Source organism: Lolium perenne, chromosome 4 (genome assembly GCF_019359855.2).
Source record: "Lolium perenne isolate Kyuss_39 chromosome 4, Kyuss_2.0, whole genome shotgun sequence".
NCBI classification, from domain to species: Eukaryota; Viridiplantae; Streptophyta; class Magnoliopsida; order Poales; family Poaceae; genus Lolium; species Lolium perenne.
In genome coordinates, this window is record NC_067247.2 from 127,187,906 (window position 1) to 127,201,612 (window position 13,707).

The following is a 13,707-nucleotide window of genomic DNA, read 5'->3' on the forward strand; positions in this document are numbered from 1 at the left end:
ACAAATTCTAAAGAAAGTTAAACTTCAATGCACTCAACAAATGTTGTATCAAGTGATCAAGGCAATTAATTCATTACCTTATCCTGAGAATTTTTACCACTTCGATTGAGAGGCTCAACTTGTTCCAATCTTGATCACCACTTATGGTACTCTTGTTTTCTAGTGTGCCAACAATGTGAGAGGGGCATTTGTGATGTTTTTGTTACGGTAAATGGCACTTGTGATTAACAGATGCCACCCATGTTGATGGCTCGGAAGTGATCAAGCATACAATCCCAATGTTCAAGAAATCGTTAATCTTAACTTATCGGTTAGCCTTAAAATGGAGATTAATCGCTTATCGGCCGATTAATCGATTTTATCGGTTGGCCATTTATCGGCTTATTTTTTTTTTGTAATTCACGACCTCCATTGTGTGGTCAGGACATTGGCAGTTGCTTTGTGTGCTTCCATGTGGCGCCCGACAACGATGCCTAACTACGGAATATACATTGTCGTGCACGACAAGGATCCACCTGGACCTAACTTGCCGTCATGGATCCGGCTTCCTTCATGGGCCTTCACGGATCTAAATCCTGGCATAGACCTCCAAGGATCCGGCTACCTTCATGGGCCTCCATGGATCCGGCTACCTCAGTAGGTCGGTTAGGATCCGGCTCCTTGTTCCTGGGCTGGACATCTTCCATCTTGATCAACAGCAACTGGGCCGCCCGATGGGCCATATGCCATCACCACCATCTGTGGGCCATCCGGACTTGCCGAAATCGAACCATGTCGATGATATACAAGATGGAGAATATATCCTACTGGTCAACTAATTTGAAACAGATGGAGAATTAATTACCTGATGTGTCAGTTCATCAGGCCTGTGGGCGCCACGTACGCTCTCCCGAGTCCTGATCAGGTATGATCGGTCCAGGCTTCTCCCAGGAACCAAACGAAACGAAGCAAGCGAGCGAGATCACTCCCTCCCTCCCAAAGTGGCCTTTTACGTTACTGTTGGCCAGCACAGTGCGCAGACGCTTCCAACGTCGGCACAGCTGTGGCTTCCCGAACCTCTTCTTCCTCAACTGAAAACGGACTCGTCCAAAGCGAAACCCAGGTCCGACAAAGCCCCGGTGACATCGTTCCCGTGGAGACGGAGCAAAAGCACGTTGCGTGCGTCCGAGTTCCCGCTGTTTCCTTGCGGTGCTGCTTCGCTGTACGTACTACGTAGCCTAGCTAGCATCGGACGGACTTCCACTGCACCCACCGCTGGATCGGCTGCAGTATAGTAGGCGCGCAGCAACAGAAAGTCGGAAACGGACGACGGCTTTAAACTCGGAGCAGCGCCGCCCGTCCGTCCGTCCAAAGCAGTGTCCAGTCGTCACGCCAGTGACTAAATGCGAACCCATCGATCCAGCCGGGGAGCGACGAGTGACGACCGTGGCCCGGCGGCCGGCCGGAGTTTAGACTATAACGGCGCCGTCGCGGGATCACGCATGCACGGCGGGCTCCGGATCTGCTCACCTCCTTCGGGGGTCACCGATTTGTTGTTTTATTTCCCCGACACCGATTTTTCTTTTGCTATTAAAAGGAGTATCGGTGCTCATGCGGCCCGAAGATTCTCCCGGTCTATCTTTAAGCTACTCCAAGATTGCAGCAATCGGATCGTATCTTCATTAAATGGTTCCTCTAAAACCCTGTCGACTCAGAATTAGCAAAACATATATTGAAAAAGCATACCAAACTGCCAGGACGAATCAATGCATTTACATTTAGATAAATAAAAGTTGTGCCGCAAAAGTACCGTCACACAAACCTCGATGGCCACATGTCAACTATTTGTCCTTCTCGCAATTGTAGCGGAACGACAATTCACATTTGTCGTTAAGCGAATTCTCGGGGGGAGGACACCGTGATCATCAGCTAGGGTTTCCTTTGTCGACATTGAATCGTGCATATTTAGTACGCATAATATGCACCCAAAACCAATAACTCGTGACGATTTTGTCTACCTCGTCATCCTATCCCACAATTGCAGTTTTCCTAGTTCTCATCTTCCGATATACCCTTCTCTATTGTGAGGTGTGAACTGACATGTTGTATAAACATAAGCTTAATGAATTGGCTGACTTCTTTTACTTATTAAAATATGAAATATAAATTTTGACATGTTTAGTGTTCTATATGTTCACAAAGTCTAGTAAAGTAAAAAATATTATCCTTAAGTTGTATAAATGAGGGTTCTAATGTCCCATAGAAATTGTTTGTTATGTTAGTATGGGTAGAAACTAATTTTGTTTGGAGAAACAAAAAATCTCTCATTTTCAACACAAATATATTTTGTTTTTGAAGTAAAAGGTTATTGTCATGTGGGGAATGATAGACAAACTTGTTGGAATACGGTAACAACTAGTATAATCACACCCAAAAATACATTCTGTTTCAATCCTTTCAACCAATCAATGCGATCTCATAGGGAAATTTTTCCTAAAACAAGATCAGTTTCTTCAAAACTTGCTTCACATATGAGACTTTGGGTATTTAGGGAAGCACTTACTATTCCCAAAAAATAACCCGTCAATAGATCGATTCATCCAAAACTGGCCATGCTCATTTCGCTAGCAATAGTCTGATTAATTACCCTGGTGAATTTCTTTTAGACATTGATCTTTGGAAAACCGCAATTTTGATGTTACCTGATGTATAATAATAAATATATGTCTGTTATGGTTTGTACCCAGTGGCATCGATAATTTTATTTTTGGATTATTAGCCAAAGAAATAAGACTTTGGGCCTTTGGCCTATGGTTAGCTCAACTCCAATGAAGAATCCACCAGGGGATCCCATGAATTCTTAGTGTCCACTCATTCCAATACTCAATTATCCTTTCGAGATTCGAGGATAGTGAATCGAACGCGCCTCAAAGATTTGTTCCACTTTTGAACGACCTTGTGTTATGTCACCAGATCTCGATTTTTCATATACGAGTGTTACTAACCTATTGCCTTTGTGAAGGATTTCTCCATAATGACCATAAAAAGTGGTCCCTGTATTGGCCAAGTATGGTTTAACTGCTTTTATAACGGCGGGATCTATATTAATAATGAAAATTTGACCATAGTTTTTGTGTGCCATTTATATAGAAATTTTCACAAATAAATTTTCCAAGGTGAATTATTGCCGATGTCGCATCCCAAGAATCATGATGGAAACAATGACAATTCAAAAGGAATGGACCCAACAATATGTTAATATCAAAATTATAAATCATTTGATTTTCATCTATTAAAGAGTATTTAAGTCCTTGAAATAGTTGGAAAGTTTGTTTCAAATTGTCAAGAAACAAATATTTTATTAACATGATCTGATTATGTGTTGGTAAATAGTAAGATGATGAAAAAATCAATATACTAGGGACAATAATGCTTAAGGGCCCAAAAATTTCTCGAATAGGAATTCTACAATTTAATTCTTTATTGTATTGGTATGTTTTGAGTTCTTGAATAAAACAATTTGAGAACAGTTGGATGCTGACAAAATCATCAAAGATTGGTATTCTTTATTTCAGTTCAACAAGGTGCCAATATCTTTATGATGTTGGCTAATTGATCCTATCTTTTCCTTGGAATAAAAGGGATTTATATTAGTGCTATCTAACCTATTATGAGGAGGACTTGTCCTATCATACCTTTTTCATGTATATGAAATAGTGCACTTTATTAACTCAATTCTTAGGATATCACTAATAAGATCATTTTCTCTTACCTCAAGGGAAGCATCAACCTTGTCTTTTTCTTCTCGTTTCCCAATTCACTACGAAGCAAGATCTAACACATTGACTATCTGTGTGATAAATTCTTTCACTTAACTTGCTATCTTCATGTAAAATTGACCATTCAAAGTTGGAGGTTATCTTCTTCTTGCAAGATATCTTGCAGGAAGAGTGATGCTAAATTTCTCCCTTCATCGATTTTATATGTGATTGTAGGCAGAAGGGAGACAACAGTCAATTTTTCTTGCTCTTGTGAATTTGTTTCCATTGAACTTAGACACATTTTTCCTTTTTTCATTCCTTAGATATATTTTTCATCTTTCTGGTGGTATCAAACAACAATCTAATCAGGGCGATCAATGCACTTACATGGATAAGAGTTGTTTTGTATAACTGCATTAATTGTCACATATTTGTCGGTGTTCACATGTGAATTGTCTGTCCTTCTCGTAGTTGTAGTGTAACGATATTTCGTGTTTGTCGTGAACCAAATCTCGAGGGAAGAACACCATCATCATCATCGGCAATGGTTTCGTTTGTCGCCATCGAATCGTGCAAATTTAGTACGCATAACATGCACCCCAAAACCAATAACTTGTGACGACTTTTCCAGTTTGTCATCTATCCACAGTTGTTGTTCTCCTCGGCAATAATGTACCCTCCGTGAAACATCCAATCATTAGAATTGTCGGCACCGGAAAGAACTTACTCTGCTCTACATATAACCACCATACTTTCTCAGATGTATGATTTATATCCACAGTATGCAACCTATTTGAAAAGATCGTTGGCTATGGTTTCCTCTGTCGCCATCGAATCAATCAAATCAAGCACGCATAAAAATGCCGACAAAACCATGTTAGGAAAGATATAGGCGCTAGCATATCATCAACATTTGCTCTCATAAAATACGCCATATGTACACAGTACACATCCTTTCCAACATTGGGAAAAAAATGGGAAATCCCCATAAAAAACATATCAAGAAAAACACATGTGCCATCATACTGCTACTTGTAGAAGCACAATGCTTGTAGAGTGAAGGGTAGATGGTGAGTGTAGGAGAAGCGGTCAGGAGAAGCGGCAGCCGACGTACGGTGTGAACAACGTCGCACAACACCAACGGCACAACAGAGCTAGCCCGCCCGCACACGCTGCTCCGGCGGCTAGGCCCCACCTCCTCTTTCCTTCCGGGCCCCACACCTCCGTATAAATTCTGAAACCACCCCTCATCCTCGGCAGCCAGCACTGCGCCAGACAGCCGACACACCGCTCCCGGACCTTCTTCCCTATTTGCGACCAGCTCCATGGAATGGCCGCACGGCTTCTTCGCCGCGCTCAAGCACGAGGTGGCGCGCGGCCTCATAGGGAAAATTTTGCTATAACTCATAGGGAAAATTTTGCTATAACTCGAGAACTTTCTTCAAAATTTGCTTCATGTATGAAACTTTGGGTATTCAGAGAAGCCCTTGTTATTCCCAAAAAAGATACCCGATAATAGATCGATTCCTCGGAAGCTCGCCCTGCTCGTTCTGCTTGTAGTAGTCATTCCCCAATTGAATTTATTTTTAGACATTTCATCTTTCGAAACCCAAAGTTTGATGTTACTTGTAGTATAATAAACACTATATGTTTGTTATGGAATTTTACTCATGGGGATCAATACTTTTTTGGGGGAATTATTAACCAAAGAAATAAGACTTTAGAACTTTGGCCTATGGTTAGCTCAGATCCAATCAAGAATACCCCAAGGCATCCCAAGAATTCTTTTTTTTTTTTACCATAAAACCGTAGGAGAGTCCCCCACGGTAGATCCCAAGAATTCATAGTATACGCTCATTCCAATACTCAACTATTATTTCGAGATTTAGGGATAATGAATCGAACGCGCTTCAAAGATTTGTTCCGCTTTTGGACGACCTTGTGTTATGTCACCGGATCTCGATTTTTCATATATGAGCGTTACTAACATATCGCCTTTGTGAAGGATTTCTCCATAATAACCATTAAAAGTGGCATATATAGTGCCCAAGTATGATTTAACTGTTTTTATAACAGTGGAATCTATATTAATAATGAAAATTTGACCAGATTTCTAATGTGCGATTTAAATAGACATTTTCACAAATAAACTTTCCAAGGCAAATTATTGCCCATGTCACGTCCCAAGAATCATGATGGACACAATGAAAATTCAAAAGAAATGGACCCAGCAATATGTTAATATCGAAATTAGAAATCATTTGATTTTCATATATTAAAGAGTATTTAAGTCCTTAAACTAGTTGGAAAGTTTATTTCAAATTGTCAAGACACAAAGATTTTATTAACATGATCTGATTATGCGTTGGTAAATAGTAAGATGATGAAAACATCAATATACTATGGACAATAATGCTTAAGGGCACAAAAATTTCTCGAATATGAATTCTACGATTCAATTCTTTCATTGTATTGTGGTGTTTTGAGTTCTTCAATAAAACAACTTGAGAACAGTTGGATGCCGCAAAAATCATCAAAGGTGCATATATCTTTATGTTGTTGGCTAAGTGATCCCATATTTGCCATGGAATACAAGGGATTTACATTAGTGCTATCTAACCTATTATGAGGGGGACTTGTCCTATCATATCTTTTTCATGTATATGAAATAATGCACTTGATTAACTCAATTCTTAGGAAATCACGAATAAGATCATTTTCTCTTACCCTCAAGGGAAACACCAACCTTTTCTTTTTCTTCTCATTCCCAAATCACTACGAAGCAATATCTAACAAATTGACTATTTGTGTGATAAATTCTTTCACTTGACTTGCTATCTTCATGAGAAAAAATTGACCAGTCAAAGTTGGAGGTTATCTTCTTCTTACAAGAGATCATGCAGGAAAAGTGATGCTAAATTTCGCCCTTCATAGATTTTATACGCGATTGTAGGTAGAATGGAAACAACAGTTTTCCTTGCTCTTGTGAATTTTTTCCCCATTGAACTTAGTCCCATTTTTCCTCTTTTTTATTCCTTAGATATACTTTGCGTCTTTCTCGTGGTATTAAAGAACAACCTAATCAGGGTATTTAATGCATTTACATGGATAAGAGTAGTTCCGTATAACTGCATTAATTGTCACATATATGTTGGTGTTCACATGTGAAGTGTTTGTCCTTCTCGTAGTTGTAGCGTAACGACATTCCACGTTTGTCGCGAACCAAATCTCGAGGGAAGAACATCGTGATCATTAGTTACATCGAATCGTGCGAATTTAGTACCCATAACATGCACCCAAATCGTCGCCTGTGATTTCCTTTGTCGCCATCGAATCAAGAAAATCAAGCACGCATAAAAATCCTGACAAACCATATTAAGAAAGATATAAGCGCTACCATATTGGCATATTATCAACATTTGCTCTCATATAATATGATATATATATGTACACACTACACATCCTTTCCAACATTGGAACAAAATGAAAAATCCCGATAAAAAACATATCAAGAAAAACACATGTGCCATCATACTACTACTTGTAGTAGCACAAGGCTTGTAGAGTGAAGGGTAGAGGGTGAGTGTACGAGAAGCGGTGAGGAGAAGCAGCATACGACATGCGGTGTGAACAACGTATAAACGTCCCCCCTCGGTGTCACGCACAACACCAACGGCACAACAGAGCTAAAATATTTTCTTGATGAGATTATTTCACCGGTCCAGAGTGCATTTGTCCCTGGTAGACTCATTACAGATAATATCATGGTGGCTTATGAAAGTATTCATTACAAAAAAAAAATAAGAAGGAAGGGGAGAATGGGTATTGTGCAGTCAAGCTTGATATGCACAAAGCTTATGACAGGGTGGAATGGGGCTTTTTGGAGAACATGCTTATTCGGCTGGGGTTCCACCAAGATTTTGTTCAACTTCTTATGGCTTGTGTCAGATCAGTGAAATATAAAGTAAGATATAATGATCAAGGAACACAAGAATTCCTTCCAACTAGAGGCTTGAGACAGCAGGGGACCCTCTATCCCCATATCTTTTCTTAATCTGTGCAGAAGGATTATCAAGCTTATTTGCTCATAGTGAGGAGGTTCGTGGCATTGAAGGAGTTAGGGTGTGTAGAAGTGCACCATCAGTTTCACATTTATTATTTGCTAATGATTCACTGATTCTTATGAAGGCAAACAAAGTTAATGCAACCTCGTTGAGACAAGTGCTTGAACATTACTGTGCAAATTCAGGACAGATGGTGAGCGAGGCGAAATGCAGTATATTCTTTAGCCCTAATGTTGATGTGCAAGTCAAAGAGGAGATGTGTACCTAGCTGAATATTATGACTGAAGCTCTATCTGACAGATATCTTGGTTTGCCTGCAATGGTGGGGATCAAGAGAAGTGATCATTTCATGTATCTTCTAGAAAGAGTGATTACAATTCTGCAAGGGTGGAAGGAGAAACTACTATCTACGGGAGCCAACGAAATTTTGTTGAAGGCGGTTATTCAATCTATTCCTGTGTTTTCTATGGGCGTGTTCAAAATTCGAAAAAATGTCTATAAAGAAATTACTGATGCCATGGCTGCTTTCTGGTGGGGAGATACTGAAGAACAAAAGTGTATGCATTAGAGTGCTTGGTGGAAAATGTGTATTCCAAAAACAGAGGGAGGCATGGGGTTTCGAGATTTGCATGCTTTCAACCTAGCTATGCTTGCGAATCAAGCTTGGAGATTGTTGACTAAACTGGATACCATTTGTGCATAAGTCCTGAAAGTCAAGTATTATCCAACTAGAGATTTACTTAACGCTGGTCCAAAAGGTGGTTCATCGTTCACTTGGAAAAGCATTATCAAAGGTATTCAAAAGTTTAGAAGAGGCCATATTTGGAGAGTGTGGAATGGTCAGAGTATTAACATCTGGAGAGATCATTGAATTCCTGGTAATTTATCAAGAAAAATCGACATAGCCCAAGGCCAAAACCTTCTTCGTGCTGTGGACGAGTTGATCAATCCAATTACTGGTTTTTGGGATGAAGAGCTTGTGAGGGATACTTTCCATCCTTTGGAGGCACAAAAAATTCTGGAAATACCAATAAGCCCTAACCTTGACGATGATTTTGTTGCATGGCATAAAACAAAGACTCACATGTTTTCGGTTAGATCTGCTTACTACACCGAGTGGGAACATCAGTATTAGATAAAAATTGGCCGGGGTGATGGACAAGGAACATCTATGAAAAACCCAGTTTGCGACATTCTATGGAAGCTTAACTTACCCGCGAAGATTAAAAAATTTGGGTGGAGGGCTTTGCACGGGTTAATAGAAGGTGTTGGGGTCCTGGCTAACAGACATATAAAGGTATCGGCTCAATGCCCCATTTGTATGCGAGGTTCTGAAGATATTCGCCATCTGATGTTCACCTGTTATAGAGCTAAGAAAATATGGAAAGTTTTGGGACTCGAAAAAGTGATTAGTGATGTTGTTTGTTTAGACAGATCATGTTCTTTTGTGCTAGAGGAGATTTTAAGAAGTCCTTTAAAGAAATCACTGGTTCTTGGCCAGTAAGGGCAACAGGAAACTATCTTGGTTGCATCATGGTACATTTGGTGGCAAAGAAGAGAAGCTGTGAAGGGGGAGAGGGTGGCGGCACCAGCTCGGACGACGTTCTCAATTCAAGCACTAACATTCAATTATGGTTTAGTGGCTAAACCCACAACTCCAAAACAAGTTCATTGGGTTAAACCTGCCCTGAACAATTATAAAGCGAATATTGCTGCTTCGTACTATCCTAATGGAATGTGAGTTGTGGTTGTTATCATTCGAAATGATCATGGTGAGGTGATATCAGGAGGGGCATGGCCAAAACTTAATTTGATGGATGCCAGAGTAGCGGAAGCTGAAGCTCTTCGACATGCTTTGCAATTGATTGAAACTTTGGGTTGCTCCCCGGTTATAGTTGAGTCGGATTGTTTAGAGTTGGTTGATGCTTGCAACGGGGCAGGAATTTGGGGACCATATACATCTTTCTTGGCAGATTGTTTCCAAATTTGCCAACGTGTAGGGATGATCAAGGTTCAACATTGTCCAAGAGAAGCAAACAAGGTAGCTCATAATCTTGCAAAGTCGTGTTTCGAATCGGATCGAGTTATTCAGTGGGATGGTGATCCGCCTAGTCATGTTTCCGTAGATGCTCTGAATAATGTAGCTTTCTTGAGCAAGATGTAATCGAATCTTGATATCAGCAGCAAGTTTCAGACGTACTCTTTTCCTTTCCAGGATATTAAAGGGAACTGAAAGGTTTTAATGAGGTGGCTTGCTAGCTTAATATATATTTGTGTTAAAAAAAAAAAGATTTGTAGAGTGAAGGGTAGAGGGTGAGTGTAGGAGAAGCGGTGAGGAGAAGCAGCAGCCGACGTACGGTGTGAACAACGTCCGTATAAACGTCCCACCGTGTCACGCTCAACGGCACAGCAGAGCACACACGCTCTCCTCGCTCACTCCAGCTTGCTCTTCCGGCGGCTGGGCCCCACCTCCTCTTTCCGCCCCGGCCCCACACCTCCGTATAAATTCGGGAAACCAGCTCTCAACCTCGGCAGCCAGCATTGCGCCAGACAGCCGACACACCGTCCCGGACCTTCTTCCCTATTTGCGACCACCTCCATGGAACGGCCGCACGGCTTCTTCGCCGCGCTCAAGCACGAGGTGGCGCGCGGCCTCTCGCCGGCCAGGCCGCGCCGGAGGCCGGAGTCCGCCGACCTCGACGCCGCGCTCAGGTTCTCCGGCGGACCAGGCGGCGAGATGCTGGCGCCGCTCATGGAGGGCCCCGATCCGGAGTCCGGCGCCGCCGGGGCGGACGCGGGCGGCAGGAGGGAGGGCTGGGGCCGCTGGGTCCGCGGCCAGCTCGCGCGCGCGCCCTCCTCCGTCGCCGCCGCGGCCGCCGGCGCCGGCGCCGCCCGCAACGACCTCCGCCTCCTCCTCGGCGTCATGGGCGCGCCGCTCGCGCCCGTGCATGTCTGCGCCGCTGAGCCGCTGCCGCACCTCAGCATTAAGGACACACCCATCGTAAGCGCTTCTTCTTCTTGTTGTTCATGCTGCTGTATTTTCTCTCCCACTTTGTTAGCGCCAGATTTGGTCAAGCCATGTGTTCGACGAAATGCTCCAGTCAATTTCCTTCCCGGAAGCTCGTGCCCGCCTTCTCTTAATTCTCCAGTTCATGGTCCTGCACACCGTAAAAACTCACTATTACCCACCATCTCCTCCCAGCGCTGTAAAACTCGTCTTCCTTACCGAGCTTGTGAGCGCGCTTGACGCCATCACTGACGTCTACCACTGTCTCTGTGTGGTCTAGTAATCTTACTACCTTCTTTGTTCCTTTCCTTAGGACGACGAATACGTGTTGAAAATTTTGTCGGCAAGGTGTTCGATTCAAGGATACCGCACATATGTCCAGTAGTAAAACACAGTTAAATTTACTGTTACCAAACCTGTAACTCACTCTGCCCTTCTTACCGCGCTCTTTTTCCCACAGGAGACCTCGTCGGCGCAGTACATCCTGCAGCAGTACCTGGCGGCCTCCGGCGGGCACAAGCTGCTCTCCTCCGTGCGCAACACCTACGTCATGGGCAAGGTGCGCATGGTGGCCACCGAGTTCGAGAACGCCGGCCGCCTCGTCAAGAACCGCAATGCCGCCCGCTGCGCCGAGCCGGGCCGCTTCGTGCTCTGGCAGATGGCTCCCGAGATGTGGTACATCGAGCTGGCCGTCGGCGGGAGCAAGGTGCACGCCGGCTGCAATGGCAAGCTCGTGTGGCGCCATACCCCGTGGCTCGGCTCCCATGCCGCCAAGGGCCCTGTTCGCCCGCTCCGACGTGCCCTTCAGGTATATAATTGCACTGCGCAGCCCACGCCTTCTATGCTACTGTTTGTGCCTATACATCCATGGAAGAAGCTCGATACTCATACGTTTTCGATCGATGTCTTTCCAGGGCTTGGATCCATTGACTGCAGCGAGCATGTTCGCCGGCGCACGGTGCATCGGGGAGAGGAAGGTGAACGGGGAGGACTGCTTCATTCTCAAGCTGTGCACTGACCCTGAGACCCTCAAGGCGCGGACCGAGGGCCTCGCCGAGATCATCAGGCATGTCATGTTCGGGTACTTCAGCCAGAGGACTGGCCTTCTCGTCCACATTGAGGACTCACACCTGACACGGATTCAGTCAACAACCGGCGGGGATGCAGTCTACTGGGAGACTACCATCAATTCGTTCATCGAGGACTACCGGCCGGTGGATGGTATCATGATTGCACACTCTGGGCGCTCGGCTGTGACCCTCTTCCGTTTCGGCGAGGTGGCCATGAGCCACACCAAGACTCGGATGGAGGAGGCATGGAGCATTGAGGAGGTGGCGTTCAATGTCCCTGGGCTGTCCATGGATTGCTTCATCCCACCCACTGACATCAAGTCTGGATCTGTTTGTGAAGCTGTCGAGCTTCCTCATGGTGAGAAGAGCAAGTTTGGTCCTCCCGCTGGTCACCGTGCCAAAGTTGCTGCGCTGGAGAAGGCAGATGATGACAACAAACTAGCATGGAGAGGAACCAAACCCGAAGATCATCACTGATATTCATTAGCCTGTTCAGTTCATACTTGCTTCTTTCATTGCAGTTGACTGATGAATGTAGTGTAGGAGAGAAACAGGTCAAGGGAGGATTTCGATTTTGGGATTTCCAGATGACCTCAGTGTATAGGAAGCAGCATGGGGCATTCACAAGGTCTTGAATATCCTTGAGGAGCTTCTGTGTGAAGAGTTATTTCTAATCTCAGTATCTCACCAAGAGAGATGGGAGTAGGTAAACCTTGTTTGCTATTTCAGACTTTTTGTCAGTATATCATGTGGAAGAACTTGGTGCGTCCACCTAACAGAGGTCATCGCTGGTGGTGCCTGTTTGTGCTCCTTTAGCAATACTAATTAGTCACCGAGGTCAGCGGGGAAGAAGCATTTCCTCGTCGGTAGCCGACAGTGTTTTTTAGCATTTCTGTCATTTACATCCAATTGGCCATTCAGTTTGCTGTGCTTTGGTGATGGTTCCCGGCCAAGCTAACGTATAGCTTCTGTATGGTTGTTACCTATTTAGGTTTCATTTGTTCCTGAACCTGCTTCCTTCGCATCTCTGTTATTTTTCCCTGAGATGAAAGGTTGTATTCAGCAGAAAAAGCTTGTTGTAATCCAAAGACATCTAATGAGTGGACTGGTTTTGCGATGTCCCTGTTTTTGCACACTCCGCACCAGGAATGATTTTAGCTTTTCTGGATGTTGAATCCCGGCAGCAGTGTGACATCAATGAGCCTTTTTGGGCTGCTTGCATTTTACTTTGGTCTGCAGCATGTTGGAGGAAGTAATGATTCATTACTATGATGGCCATATGGCCCCCATGTGCTGCTTCCATTCCAGCTCCCCAGCTCAGGTGCTGCTGTCAAAGTGTGTTACCCAGTTACTCTGATGACACTGTGGTTTATCCTTTTTATAATCTGTGCTGATGAGCTTTGTAACCATGATACTAGGCAGTAGCAGCACCCTTTATTTTTGCTGGTGTGCTACACTACACTACATCCATCCCTGATGCTTGAGTAAGCATGGTGTCATCTTTCCCTTGGCATTCATTAATGGCATTGCACTACCTTTCTCGGTGTGAGGAACATGAGCACTAGTTTTATCCTTGGGGCTGTGTGTTCTTCCTGGGAAGAAGGGACCAATGTCTAAGCCGAAGAAATACTAATATTCTCAAGTCCACTGTCTTTAGTACCGCCTCACCTATTGGGAACTTGCAACTCACACACCAATCCTCCATGGTCAAATTCTTGTATAGTTTGGAGTTTTGCAACAGGGTCTCTGTCCAAGATCTGGAGGTCCTGGAGTTTCAGAGTTGTCTATTGTCCGTTCCGTAGACGCTGCTCTGTTCTCCATGGTAT

The 13,707-nt window shown here is 43.8% G+C and overlaps 1 protein-coding gene and 2 pseudogenes across 1 annotated transcript; 1 reads left to right on the forward strand and 2 right to left on the reverse strand.

Moving 5' to 3' along the window:
• Positions 1 to 2,157: 2,157 nt before the first annotated feature.
• LOC127347168 (DNA-directed RNA polymerase subunit beta''-like) lies at positions 2,158 to 4,026 on the reverse strand (annotated as a pseudogene).
• Positions 4,027 to 5,144: 1,118 nt separating this feature from the next.
• Positions 5,145 to 8,323, reverse strand: LOC127347170 (DNA-directed RNA polymerase subunit beta''-like; annotated as a pseudogene).
• Positions 8,324 to 10,320: 1,997 nt separating this feature from the next.
• On the forward strand, positions 10,321 to 12,998 carry LOC127293857 (uncharacterized). The gene is made up of 3 exons (XM_051323544.2): positions 10,321 to 10,805; positions 11,272 to 11,619; positions 11,726 to 12,998. The coding sequence occupies exons 1-3, from the start codon at positions 10,404 to 10,406 to the stop codon at positions 12,356 to 12,358; spliced, it is 1,383 nt and encodes a 460-aa protein (XP_051179504.1). The 5' UTR covers positions 10,321 to 10,403; the 3' UTR covers positions 12,359 to 12,998.
• The last annotated feature ends 709 nt before the right edge of the window (positions 12,999 to 13,707 follow it).

Coding starts and splice junctions, on each gene's coding strand:
- LOC127293857 (XM_051323544.2), top strand. CDS start 10,404: ATGGAACGGCCGCACGGCTTCTTCGCCGCGCTCAAGCACGAGGTGGCG. Junction 10,806..11,271: donor GCATTAAGGACACACCCATC/GTAAGCGCTTCT, acceptor TTTTTCCCACAG/GAGACCTCGTCGGCGCAGTA. Junction 11,620..11,725: donor CGCTCCGACGTGCCCTTCAG/GTATATAATTGC, acceptor ATGTCTTTCCAG/GGCTTGGATCCATTGACTGC.